The 14,118-nt window shown below is 43.4% G+C and overlaps 1 protein-coding gene across 7 annotated transcripts in view; it reads right to left on the bottom strand.

Annotated features, from left to right (window-relative positions):
• Positions 1 to 14,118, bottom strand: part of TRIO (trio Rho guanine nucleotide exchange factor) — a 373,499-nt gene that overhangs the window by 91,553 nt on the left and 267,828 nt on the right. For 5 of the 7 annotated variants that reach the window (XM_082381867.1, XM_082381865.1, XM_082381864.1 and 2 more), the window contains 9 exons: positions 13,492 to 13,558; positions 12,777 to 12,886; positions 11,777 to 11,846; positions 11,079 to 11,168; positions 9,114 to 9,206; positions 6,924 to 7,035; positions 5,554 to 5,744; positions 3,530 to 3,631; positions 3,379 to 3,405 (listed from right to left, as the gene is read on the bottom strand). In XM_082381867.1, coding sequence (XP_082237993.1) covers positions 3,379 to 3,405; positions 3,530 to 3,631; positions 5,554 to 5,744; positions 6,924 to 7,035; positions 9,114 to 9,206; positions 11,079 to 11,168; positions 11,777 to 11,846; positions 12,777 to 12,886; positions 13,492 to 13,558 — 862 coding nt within the window. The remainder of the gene's footprint in view (positions 1 to 3,378; positions 3,406 to 3,529; positions 3,632 to 5,553; positions 5,745 to 6,923; positions 7,036 to 9,113; positions 9,207 to 11,078; positions 11,169 to 11,776; positions 11,847 to 12,776; positions 12,887 to 13,491; positions 13,559 to 14,118) is intronic. The other 2 variants (XM_082381868.1, XM_082381866.1) reach the window with 1 other exon arrangement.

The raw sequence follows: 14,118 nt of genomic DNA, 5'->3' as shown, positions 1-14,118 counted from the left end.
CCCACCAAATAAATGACTCTAATTTTGAATATCTTGTCATCAAGACCGTTTTTATTCTATAGCGTTCATGTTATTCCACATCTCTGAATATTCTAGTAATCAATCATTCTCCAGCCCTAAGACCTGTTAAGCAGCTCTGGGTAAATATGAAAACACAGCCACCCCCAAACCCAAGTGTCTTGAGGCCCTTTAGGCAGACAAGTGGCCAGTGGCCCGTGGAGCATCGGCAGGAGCCTGAACCAGTGCCCCAGAGCTTGCCACCTCGCCCCCTTGGACTCACGATCAACAGGTGCAGCTGCACCGTTTCCCCACCTGCGTCCGCTCCCCATCCCCACTTGCACGCTACGCAGTCGGGGCCTCCCTAATCCTCCTGTTATAACTGAGGACCTGTAGTGCGGACACACTGGAAATGTGCCTCAGGCCACACTGCCAGCAGGTGAAGAAGCCGGGATTCCTGGCGGGTGGACACCCCAGCCCACCCCCCCAACCTCTGCTTGTATCCACGTCCGGTTAGACCACTGGGACAAACCAGGGTGGCCTACTGCCAGTTACATATGGTGGATTTCCCCCAACTCCACCGCAACACTGGAGAAAGGTTCTTTGGAAATGACACATCGTAGATACTCAACAAGCATCGGTTGAATGAACACATATGGCATCACTTTTTCCAGATTTTTTTCTTTCACTATGCCTCAAAGGAGGTGGTTTTTTTTTTTTTCCTTTTTACATGTTCTGGGCCTTAGTAACAGTTTTTAATTTCCTTACGGAAAACATCAACCTCCTATGATATAAGCATAATTCCCTGTGAATGATTAAAACAATCGTCAGTGGGATTATGGATGAGATCACGCAGGGAGGGGAATCCAGCATTTTCTCATGGTGGACCTTGTTTTTGAAAATACAAAGTCAAAGCCCATGCTGGGAAAGGAAATTAAAATTGAGAACTCTCTTTCTAAATAAAATGTTTTCACTGGAGGATGTGTCTTCAAAGTTAATGAGAGGTAGTAACAGAGAAATAAGTGAAGGATAAAAGGGGCCTCCTGCTCCTCTCCCCAGATCTGATGCCTGGAGAGCAGTAAAACCGATTTCTCCTGGGGTAGGAGGCAGGGTGACTAGGAACAGGGGAGGCTGTGCATGAACTAAGCGTCTCAGGGTGGAAAACTGTGAACAACACAGAACTATTGGAATTTAAATGCCTGATACAAATGTTTGGGACGTTAAACAAAGGGAAGGACAAACAAAGAAAGGACATTTGGCAAAGTTTGGAGATCTGTACCATGTTCAGAAATAAAGAAAATTCTCATAATTTAAGTAGAGCAAACTGACCATTACATTTATGGAGAGCAATTCTCCTAACCTTAAAGAAATTAAACAAGGAAAAAAGGCACCAATTTTTCAGAAGAAGTAAAAGAAAGGTATCCCAGCTAGAGTACTAAGCAAAGGCCCCACTTGGCTAAGAGAAGGGAATAATTTGTTTCATACTCTCAGTAGTCTCAATCTGTTCAAGAAAGGATTTAGAAATAAAATTCTCCTTTCCAGACTATAAAAGTAAAAAAAGGTCACAATTTTGTTCTACAAGTACTAGGCCATCACCATCACTGTCATTACTACCATTACTGTCACCACCTCTACCACCACCACTGTCTACACCACCTACACCACTGCCATCTCTACCACTGTCTATACCCTCACCACCATCTACACCATAACCACCATCGCCACTGCTAAAATATCCACCACCTCCACCCTCACCATCTCCACCCTCACCATCTCCACCACCATCTACACCCTCACCATCTCTACACCCTCACCATCTCTACCACCATCTACACCCTCACCATCTCTACCACCTTCTATACCCTTCACCATCTCTACCACCATCTACACCCTCACCATCTCTACCACCATCTACACCCTCACCATCATCTACACCATAACCACCATCGCCACTGCTAAAATCACCATCACCACCACCTCCACCACCATCTACACCTTCACTATCTCTACCACCATCTACACCATAACCACCATCGCCACTGCTAAAATATCCACCACCTCCACCTCCACCACCATCTACGCCATCAACACCACCACCACCACCACTAAGCAGTCTCTAAAATTAATAAGGACATCATTTCCTTTAGCCTCTCATTAGAAGTCAGAAAAATATTACCCCAAATTCCCTAGAAAACTTTCATTTGGTAAACCCTGCAAGGAAATCTGATTCTTCAATTGCATCATGAGTATTTTATTATGTCCTAAATGAAAGTAGTCCATATCTGGCTAAAATATCTGGCACTATTTCTCAGATGTACCCTTTGGCATGTGTCACTGCAGCTAATCTGGATAAATACTCATAAGTTGGAAGTTTTAAGGTCTTGAGTATACTTCAAAACTTTATCCCTTAGAAAAGTTCAGCTATCTAATATCGAGCTATCAGTGCAATTTATATTTTATAGGGCTTTACGCCAGTACTGACGAGAATACACTGGGTTGGTAGTCATATATTCATTGCAAAACAATCCATCATTTCCATGTGAATAAAGACCTTAGGGACACAATGGCTTCCACGGTCAGCGGTCACTAAAGTACAGGCTCTACAAGAGTGCCGTACTGTTAAATAACTCACAGTTGCTGGAAATACCGTAGAGAGATTCAAAAGGAATGTAAGGGACAAAATTGCTGACATGCAAGTCCACACACCAGAGGCCCATTAAGCTTTTGGCTCGTCTCCCAATATTCTACAAATCTTCAGCTACATCTGAAGTCGCTTATGGTCTTTCCAGATAGCTCAGAGAAAGACAGTTCCATCTGCATTTTCTCAAACACAGGAGGAGGGAAGTCCACAAGACACCCTTAGAGCCCTCCAACTTTCCTAGGAGAGGTTAGTGTACTCAAAACAGCATTCAAATTAAATATTCAAAGATATATTCCTCCCTCAAAGACTACATACTCCAAAGCACCCTTAGTGTTTCTGAACACTTTAAATGATAACATTACCAAACCCTATACCTGACCATGACCGACCTCCCTTTTTTCTCTGCCTCCAAACTGGAAAGCCAAAAAGAGTCTAGGACCCCATGAAGACTCCTGGCACGTTCAGCCTTGAAACTGTCAAAGGCCCTCACAGACTCATCAGGTGCCTATTTTCCTTTGGAAACCAGAGGTCAAGTGTACAATGGGAGCTACTGGTCCATATCTCCCTCCTCCTGTACCTCAACTTCTTGCATCTCTTATGGAATCACCCAATTCTTTGCAAGACTGGAAGAATGGAGAAGTTTAGAAAGACCTTTCTCCAAGTGACCTTTTGTAGGCAAGCAAAAATTTAGCTTGAGTTATTTCACCACTAGAATACCAAACTGAATTTATTCTACTTACTGTTCTTTTTGTGGTAATCACCAATCTCTACAGAACACAAAGGGAACAATAAAAGGACATGAAAACCAATATGGTTCAACAACAGGACAAAGCACTCACAGATGCAGTAATCTTGTCACAAAGCACATTCCCAAGCTTTGGATGGACGTACCTTAAGGACAATTTTATTATCTGAAGTTGGCGTCCTCCCCACCCACAGTGCAAATTTGCAAGGATCTCCTTCAACGTGTTCTGTGACACCCAACTCTGAGGTCTGGATAAAAAGACAATTACATAATTAGGCAACAGTAAAATTCTGGCAGGATATAGAACAGAGACAAAGGAAACCGTTTTTGATGACTTGTGCTCACGCTAGGTTGTAATGACACAGTTTGTTTACACTGATACATACTCCTTAGCCCTCACTTTAGTTAAAATGAGGAAATTTTGTTCTTAGGCTACACATGGTTGGCTTCATCTCTTTCGCTTCCTCTGAGCACCTCCACTGGAAATCCTGATGCAGGTCAACAAGCAAATCCAGAAGAAGAAAACCAAATTATCTAGAAAGTCCTATTTCCTATTATCTGGAAAATCAAGAGTTGACTATTTTCAACCTTATAAACAATAAAATGAATCTGTCCTAGTTGCAAAAGAGCTGCTACCATGTACCTTCATTAACGAGCTAGCTTCACAGAAGAAGCTAAATGATATTTTAAAACGCAGTTCGTTTCCAATGTGTTTATCAATAGCATTAATGTTTAATATTTCGCCAATCATGTTAAGGGCTAAGAGACAAACTTTCTCTCTATAATACATGCATTTGCAGGAGATGCAGAACACGGAAGAGTGTAGATGAAGGTCAACATCTTCATCCTCCCCCGCAATCAGGTTCACCCCAATGCATTCTCTCCCTTCCAGCAAAGGAAGTGATTCATAATTGTGGCCTCTGAGGGAACCTTAACTTTTAAAAGATAAATTAAGTGAAGATGTATCAGCTTCTAAAACAGACTAGCTTGGTCCCTAGGGACTGATTAAGGCCAGCTAGTGAAATTATTAGCCAGCAATGCTTCATGTTTTCTTTCCAGTTACAATATGATCTAAAATGATGTAAGGTGGGCTGTGATCCAAAAGACAATCTCAAACAGGAAACAAGCCAAAGAAAATGGTATGCCTATCATTACTTGAACTTGCAAACTCCAGATTATTATTAAGATGATTTCTACACTTGGTAGTATTCTATTACTTTGGGAATTTGATTAATACGTGGATATCATAAAAACGTATAATGTATAAGTTATCCAAAGTCCAAACATCTACCAATATTTATAAGTGATTTGCCATATCTTGTGAAGAAACCAAATTCTACCGCATTTTCTATTCTCTGATTGTGATTTTTTCCTCCCCCTGCCCAGCAATTTTGTGTTGAAAGCCCTCTGAGATATCGCCCACGAAAGGAAGGCGAGGATGACACCCGCCCGAGACTTTTCGGAGCGTCGACCTGTGGTTTAAAGATACTCGTGTGGGGCTGCCACCCGTGGAAAAGAGCACCAGGTGTGTTTCTCTTGCCCGGAAGTATGCCGACAAGTTCAAGAAGAATTCAGATGCATCACTCTATCTACCAAGCGCTCAAGAGAGGCTGTCTCCAGGCAGGTGGGGCTGTGTATCTTTAAAACGATTTCCGCTTATAACATACATTTTCTCTAATAATGGTATTCTGCTGCTGTTTTTCATAACTGTATTTTTAATGAAAACATCAAACTTCATCATTAAGAGCCCACAGTGAGCCACCCAGTAGGCTGCTTCAATAAATTCCAATGTCGGTGAATGAAATATTAATTATAAGGATACGAGACCTTACTTAATCATAGTCTAACATGATTGATTTATTTATAACGCTAGTTAAGGCACACAGGAGAGAAATAATTTAAGTTCACTTACAAAGTGTCTTCTTACCCTGCAGCTGGATTCTACGGAATTTAGAAAAAGCAAGTTTCCTACGTCTAGGGACACTCAAACTCACAAGCGCCCTCTAGTGGACTCAAGGCTGTTAGAATTTCACTGAAGAAGCTGCTTCAGAGTCACACTTCAGGAGTTTGGGAGGTTAAGCTGAAGGCCACACACAGTAATTTTTCTCTGACCACAAGAAGCTGCAACTGTGTCACGTTTAAACTTACAATTCTGAAGGCCTATACTTACAAACAATTTGCTTTTATAAAGGTACTTGCTTCTGCCACTGGAATCTTTCACTTCTTTACTAAACACTAAGGACATTTCAAAAAGGAAGAGGTGCCGTTCTCGACCCTTCCGAATTAAGGTTTTCGGGTCCCACACTTGGAAGGATTCCTGCAGGATGAGTTCTCCCTGAGACTCAATGTTTTCATCAAACCCTAGAACACGAAAGAAAGGAGGCACGGTCAATTCGAAAGAAAATGAAAAATGATGCAGTAGTAGCATTATGGCTACTTAAACATTTGCAAAACGCCCATCGGTTACATCTCCGATTAAAGTTTCCCATCTGGGCCTCTGGCTCCAGCCTCGCCGGCACTGACAGAGGATCATTATTCCTCAAATACAACTTTGCATGTATTTTCCCGTGTTCAAAACAAACGCAGCCTTATTCTGTGGGTCCCACCTCCTCACCCCTGAGGATCTGCTTTCAGCCCGGCCCGCAGCGTCACTCATAGCGCTCCAGCACACAAGCCTGCTCCGTCCAGGAGCGCTCACCGACCACCCCCCACCTGCCACCAACTTCCAGCTGCGTCTCGACCCTCTGCTCCCTCAGCCTGGAACATCCTCCCCGGACATTCTGCTGAAGTCCCAGCCTTTCTTCAAGGTCCTGGTCTGGCCTTCCTTCTGGGAGACGTCCCCTTCCTTGGGGGGTTTCTCTCCTCTGGACACGAAGCTCTTCCAGCGCGTCGGTCGCGCTCTGGTCACTGGCTGCCATTCACTGCGGCTGTCTCTTCCTGAAGTGGCCGACACCCGGGCAGGGGCTGCTAGCCATGTGCCAGCCTCCAGGGGCCCCCTCCTCGACGAGCAGAAGCCCCTCCGCGGCCGCTCAAGCCAGCACTACATTTCCCAGCACCCCCTGCGGCCAGGAGCAGCCACACGCACGCTCACCTACGCCCGGGCCACGCGGGGAGACGCGAGCACAACTTCCGGCTTCTGCCCTTCGAGCTGTCCCCTCCCCGCTCTTTCCCCACGTCCTGGTAGATGGAAGGCTAATGTGGCCTTGACACACCCTGCAGCTGGCCAACCAGCAAAACATCAAAGGAGTGGAGAGAGAGCAGCTGGACAGAGCCTGAGTCCCTGGTGACGCCCTGAGGGCTGCCCACCAGCTCGGGATTTTACATCAGAGGGGGAAACGGTGCTCCGGCTTGGCCTCTGATTTGGGGGGGGGGGGGGTCTCTGTAACTAACAAATAGCAGCACCTCTGCCCTAACTGGGAAACCGTTCAATGTGACCAGTGGTGACCACACGGGCTGGCTAAAGCGTTTGGGGCAGGATTACTTCACCGGACGCAGGGGGGGGTTGGTCACGTGGCGCCGGCGGGAGGCGGGGGAACGTACCTTCCAGCATGCTCAGGTGCATGGCGTCGTTGGCCCGCTTTGGCACGCTGAGCATCACCTCCAGGCCGTCCTTAATCTCCCCCTTCCCCTCCTCGCAGCACGTGAGCAGCTCCTGTGGGAAACCAACACCGTGAACGAGCCCAAGAGAGCAAAATGCTCCACTATGGAGGTCTTTGCAGAAATGAAAGAGTTTGTGAAAATCCATGACTTTCAAGATAAAAACAGACTGTGGTCAATTGGGCAGGGATTCGCATAGAGAACGAATGATAAACCTGAACTGCCTCTTAATCCAATGGATGCAAGGGTTTGTCCTGCTCAAATCAGGACGTTTCTTCAGTTCAGAGGAAACCACATGCAGTCAGAGACTAAAACGAAGTTAGTGTACACGTCAACTACCGAGCCTCAAAAATGACAAATAAAATATTTAATCAGTGTAGCAAAGCACAGTCAGCTAGTGGTTACATCCGAAGGTCAAGCCAGAGTCCAATTAGCACTGCTCTGCTTGCACAGGACCCCAGCATGATTCTGAGCCCTCTGGTGCCGCGAACACGACGTCCCCTCTGCCCTGGAGCTGCCCTGTCTCACAGTGGGAACAGCATCGCTGCACAGTTACCTACAGGGAAACGCTTCTTCTCTGTGCTGGGACATTCAGAAAGCTCTAGTGATTGCAGCACGCCTCCCTGGGCATAATTACATTTCAGATCTGCGTAGGGGAACACCTGTCATTAGATGAGCGACAGCAGGACAACAGATTCACATTCTGGTGGGCTCCAAGATATTTTCTCACCAGAGCATATATGATTTTTATCAGGCAGTAACAGTAACAACAGCTTTCTGTGTCCTGGTGCTCAACAAGAGGGACGTGGCCCTGCAGTCAGCTTTGGCCATACCCTAGATGGTTTCGGGCAATGCAGCTGCCTGACAGGCCCCTCTTCTCATGGCCAGATGATGTGCACCTATTATTCTGAGCAGCTTGGCAAAAAGTGCCTTAAAACTGCAATGTGCTGAGACTAACTTCACTGTCAGAAAACCCTCCTCGTTGGGGAGCCAGCATAGCTCATGACTGCTCTCTTGAAGAACCCCTGGGCAGAATAAAGTCAGGTTTTATAAATTAAAGCAGAGGTTTAACAGTGAAAGACTAGATGTGAGGTCACCGAGGAAGAGATCTTTACTAGAATCACGTGCTAAAAACAGAACCCATCAATCCTGAGGACACTAAGAGGTAAACTGCCTTTGCAGAATTAGAAAGCAAAGGGCAAACGTGAATATAAACAACTTAGCCTCCTGACTTCTATTTCATGTTTATAGCAACCACATATTTCTGCCGTGGTGGTCATAAAATCACTTAATGGGGTTCTGATACCGAAGTGCAGGAGAGCTTTTCCAATATAAGAATGCCATAATGGTATCCCTTCACAAAAGAATGTAGCCACTTTTTACTGTTTCTAGATTTTTTTGTATTAACAAAAAGGGTAAAAATAAGGGTTTCAGGCATTCATAACTTCATCTTCTGTATTTCTTTTATATCTAGAAAAATTACATGATCATCTCCTATTGCTGTGTTAGGACTGAACTGAGGACTTAGGTGGGTTCATGCAATGTTCTTACTGGGATGAATGGATGTGGGTACGTTCTAATGTTTAATAACATTCACCAGCCAAGGAAACGGTGGGGTAAACACCATGAGATAGAATTTGTAAATTATTTTTCTTGTAGTCAAGAAAATGTGCGTCAATTATATATAATGAATTCTGTAACAACTCTTATCACAAATTCTAAGTTTTCTTCACCATTCTATTGTCAGAACTAATCATTATTTGATTTTTACAAGTGTGATTTTAACTATAATCATTCATAACCAAGAAACAGCAGAAGTCAGTCTGATACAAGTCATACTGGGAACAATGGTACTAAATCATCCAGGACTGACAATTTTTCCTTCCTTTCTCATTTTATGTTAGGGACTAGGGTCAGTCAACAAAGTTCAGGTGCGTAATCAAGAAACATACTATTATTTACCAGATGCACTGACAAATCGGTCGGGGCAATAAATGGCAATGAGTTATAAAATAACATTAATTTGCTAGGTGTTATTTCAAAAACTCGGGGTACTTTACATACATAAAACAATGTCAAAATGATAATGCACAGTGCATAAAATTTTTCAGGTTGAAGAGGCTTCATACATACTTTTAAAAGGAGCTGATACTTTGTTATTCGCTGAACAGGTTTAATAAGGTAGGAAGAGATGGAATTGGCTAATCCGTGCCGCTGTTGTATCTCCTGAATTAAAAAAAAGCATACACACACACACACCACTGTGTAAGTCAGATAACAGGAACTAAAAATTTACATTCATATACCCCCATGATGAATACACACAAACCACTTTTTCTAAAGTAGAGATCACTATTGCTTCTTTTAATAAGCTCAACGTAAAAATAACAAATCTCGGTCATCACTTTGAATACTAAAGACACAGCGCTTCCCCTGTATTGCAGGCCTTCACGTGCAGAGGTCAAGCAGGGAAGCCAACCACTCCTGGTGCCGGCATCACCGCGCCCGACCAGCAGTCAGACCCTCCCGCTGCGGCTCCTGAAGCTTCGGCCACGTGCGCACCCTCGTCACAGACCACATCGCAACCCTCCCTACTGGAGGCTCCCGTCGTCCTCGCTATAAGGAAGTCCTCTCTCCTGCTTGCTCTCATTTTCACACCAACCTACTGTATTTGCAGTATCTTAGCTCTTGGCACCCTCCTTAGGGCATGGGTTTTTTTTAATGACTTTTGATTCCAAACAGCACACGTGCCATACGCTCAATGAGGCCTTCGATAATCCCAACTGCATGGAACCACAGTGTTGAGCTCCACATAACGGCCAAGACCCAGGGTCGTGTGAAATGCCGGAAAGAAAAGGCCTCCCTGGGCTGGGAGCAGCCTTCATATGCACCCAGGCAGTGATGTGTAACTACTGGACATGAGAATGGCAACGAAATAGGGGCATCTACAGGCAGGGCTCCACCTCAAAAGACAGGAGCTAAAATGTATCCTAATTTCCCAGACTTTCGGAGAAGAGCAAGATGACCACACTCGGCCATGTACAAACGTAAAGACGGAAACAAGTCTGATACCCTCGTGGCCTCATGCACCAAATTATACATAAAATTCGAAAGTACCTTGTCTTTTAATCAAAATTTATTTGGCACACATTTGACTCTGTTCTGGAAACCCCCAAATCACTCTATATATTATATCATGAGGCTCCATCACCTTTCGTACTAAATAACCTCCCTGCAACGTGGTCCCAATAAAGATGAACCATGTTTACACCAATGAGAATATAATTAATGAATCTCCCAATGGTCTGAGCTGTTAGAGTGCTATTTGTAAAATTTTACTGATAGGCCACTTTTGGAAGTTAATAACATCATGAAATTGAAATGGGAAAAATAAATGATCAAAAAAAGATTCAAAGTTATTTTTTTTATAGAGGGGAAAAGAAGCTTAATTTAATAGTTTATACTCATGCTTTTTACATGATATTACATGGAAAAAATTAATGATTATATATAAATTGTAAGTAATGACATATATACACATGTATATATTAAAATCTGAATTTTTTACAGATATACAGCTTGCAGTATTTGAGAAGCATCTTTTAAAAACAGAATATAAGAATATCCCATTATAAATGTGATAGATAAAAATGGTATCATGCCGGGGCTTCCCTGGTGGCGCAGTGGTTGAGAATCTGCCTGCCAATGCAGGGGACACGGGTTCGAGCCCTGGTCTGGGAGGATCCCACATGCCGCGGAGCAACTAGGCCCGTGAGCCACAATTACTGAGCCTGCACGTCTGGAGCCTGTGCCCCGCAACAAGAGAGGCCGCGATAGTGAGGGGCCCGCACACCGCGATGAAGAGTGGCCCCCACTTGCCGCAACTAGAGAAAGCCCTCGCACAGAAACGAAGACCCAACACAGCTAAAAATAAAATAAATAAATAAATAAAATTAAAAAAATAATACAGACATACATTTAAAAAAAAAAATGGTATCATGCCATCCATTAGGTGAAAGTTATGGGTCATGCTGCATTTTATGTACACGAAATGCAACTTAGAAAATATCACAGCTTCTTTAGTAATCTATTACTTACATCAAAGTAGGATCCTGCATGCTCTAATATCAGCTGAGTAGAATCAGGCTTATTTTTGCAATATGTGACATACATCTGAAACTTGTCTGCCTATATAAACAAAAAGAAAATTAGACTATCTCTTTCAAATGACAATAAATCAAATTCTGATAAACTTTTGTGTAGAAAAGAAGCTGTGTGTATAAATGAAATTCAAGCCCCCAATTTAAGAAACCCTACTTTATAAAGAAAGCTATTAAAATAAGAAACACATCCTGCTAATAGGACACACGTCCTCCCCTGGCCTGGAGAGTCGCGGCTGGATGCCGGCCCCTCTTCCCATGATGCTATGTGCAAGCGTGAGGGTCACACTTAGAGAGCAGGGCCTGATCACCAGGTCACTTGCCTCCTTCCCTCCCTCCCGACCGCACAATCCTCCCAGGCAGGGCTGGGCACTCATGATTTACCTGCGAATCCCCAGGGCCACGAAGAGGCCTGGCACACTAACTCAACATTCTATTTCAAACCATCACGACTATCAATAAAAAGCTTATTCCACATTAATAACTAGCTGGAGAACGTAATTCTTTGAGGTAAAGTCTACTTCTCTCTCTGTAGACACCAGGAGAAAATGGCGACACTTGAGAAATGAACAGTATTCCTTCCAACTTCCCTCAAAGCAATTGTGACAGAACAAGCAGCTGAGGAGGTTTCATTACCCAAGTTACAAAGCAATGTCCAACGTCCTCTGGCAACTGTTCATATTTTTCCAGCTCTTTTAGGAATATGCTGCAGAGAGAGAAAACGATACTAAATGATTACGGTGTTTTAAAACATTTGACTAGTGCGATATGCTGGGAATTAGACCAAGCATACTGTGAATTCAGACGATGTCAAACTTCATCATTTTAATCAAATGCAGTGAAAACTGTAACTTCTAGATTTTAACTTAACAAAATGTAGAGCAAGTGCTCTGAACTAGGGTAAGTTATTGCGACTTTCAAGGAGTTAACCAGTTTAGCCTTTGAACACTTTCAACAGTAGCTTACTTCTGGGGAAGTGGTATGTTTAGTAGCTAAGGACATAATTTAGGGAGGTAAACACTCAACCTAGAGAACCCGTTTAGATGCTAGCGTCCTTGCTGGGGTGGGGGGCAGGGAAGCAAGGAAGACACCGCCCGTTCTGGCCCAGCATCATCTTTCCACAGGCTATTTGGGCTGCAAAGACTCCACCTAGAGGAGCTTCTGCTGCCTTGTTTTTGATCTTGAAAATAAAACCATGTGCCTCCTATGGCCTGTGGAAAGTGCACTTTATTTTGGTCACACTACACATCTGTTCAGTCCTCAGTTCCTTCCTCCTTCTTCTTAGAAAAGACCAAACACCAGCCGGCAGCCCACAGAGGGCAATTCTTTCTTTTAACCCTAAGAAGTAACTGATGTAGCAGCTGATGACAGAGGCTTGAGAGAAGTTAGGGTTCCTACAAGAACAGCTTTCAGTTTTCCTAATCTCATTTCTATAAAAAGTAAATACAAAGTTGAGTCTCTGCTAAAATAGTCTCTAGAATGTCTGTCCTTGTGAAGCAAGTCTGGCAGGCCTCCTTCAAATTTCAACAAAATCACTGGAAGCTGTGCTTATTTACTGGAAACTTTCATTTGTCATGAAACTTTAGCACAGATTTCCAGAGTAGCTAATGAGGTCCCCAAAGATAAAGCCACTCACTTATTGTGAAACTCGTAGATTTCCTGCATGTTCCCGAAGATAATGAGCTCTTTGTTCACGATGCCCGGCGGGATCTCCTCCACGCCACTGGTCATTTCCCACAGGTAGGTCTGGCCGGGAGGGAAACAGAGAGGGTCAGAGGAAAACCCATACCTCACCTTCAAGAAACAGGTACTCCTGACCTCTGTAAATACGTACCCAGAGTTAATGTATAATTGAAAATATATCTTAACAATACAACCTTTTGCAAAAAAAAACATGAGGAACTATTTTTTTAAAATCTCAGTTGTTATTAATACTTGAGAATAGCTTCCATACTTTTCAGCTCTAAATGTATTCCCAGCTTCAAATTTTGGGATAAACCTACTCCACAAGGTACAGCAAATATTCGTTAAACTACTGAGCATCAGGTGCCAATCATAATCAGTAGGCACATTTCTCTGAAGCTGCTGTAAAATTCTACACAGAGAGAATGTCAGCCAGGCCATCATGTGGTAAATGGAATGAGAGGATTAGTGCTGTATCATCTCTGTAATGAGCAAAAACACGCCTAGAACTTCACAGAAGTGCAGAAACATGCACAGAAGGCGGCTCGTGCACACTTCAAATCTCAAAAATAACAACAAAACGCGATTATTTTAAGAACTGCCAACAGGTAAGAATAAACAGCAACACTATACTCCATCTAAATAAATAAGCAGAAAAACTTACTTACATCCATACACTCCCGGAGGTCTCTTACGTAAGCCTTTTCAGTTTGAATTAGCTCAGCCATTATGAACCTTAAAGCAGAGGAAAAGACAGCAACTAGTTTAGTTCACAGTCAGGATACGTGCTTATTTTAACTATTTACATTTAGGGTCTATGAGATAATAAGGTGGTTGAAAAAGCATTAGTCAGTGATATGTTCTGGAGAATTAAAGCAAGAATAGATAGAAGAATTAACAGTATCCAGTAACCAATTCAAAGGAAAAAACATTCTGGAAAAAACTTTGTTAAGGTACCTACTGGTCATGGTTTCTCAACTTGGCAGTACTGACGTTTGGGGCTGGAGGATGCTTTGCTGTAGGACTGTCCTGTGCATTATAAAACGTTTCGCAGCATCCCTGGTTCCGCCCACTAGATGCCAGTAGCCCTCCCCCCTCCCCACTGGGTGACAACCAAAAATGTCTCCACATATTGCCAAATGTCCCTCCGGGGAGACAAAGCCGGCCCCGACTGAGAACCACTGGTTTAGGGCAATCTTTTGTCTTTATTAATATCTAGTACAGTTTACTAATTAGCAACTTCCAAACAGCTGCACTTGTGTTATTAATTTCTTCTCCTTAGTATTATTACTCAT

The sequence above is a fragment of the Balaenoptera borealis genome, assembly GCF_965194805.1.
Source record: "Balaenoptera borealis genome assembly, chromosome: 2".
Lineage (NCBI taxonomy): Eukaryota > Metazoa > Chordata > Mammalia > Artiodactyla > Balaenopteridae > Balaenoptera > Balaenoptera borealis.
The sequence above is the reverse complement of the archived record's forward strand: the minus strand, read 5'-3'. Positions and strand labels throughout refer to the sequence as shown.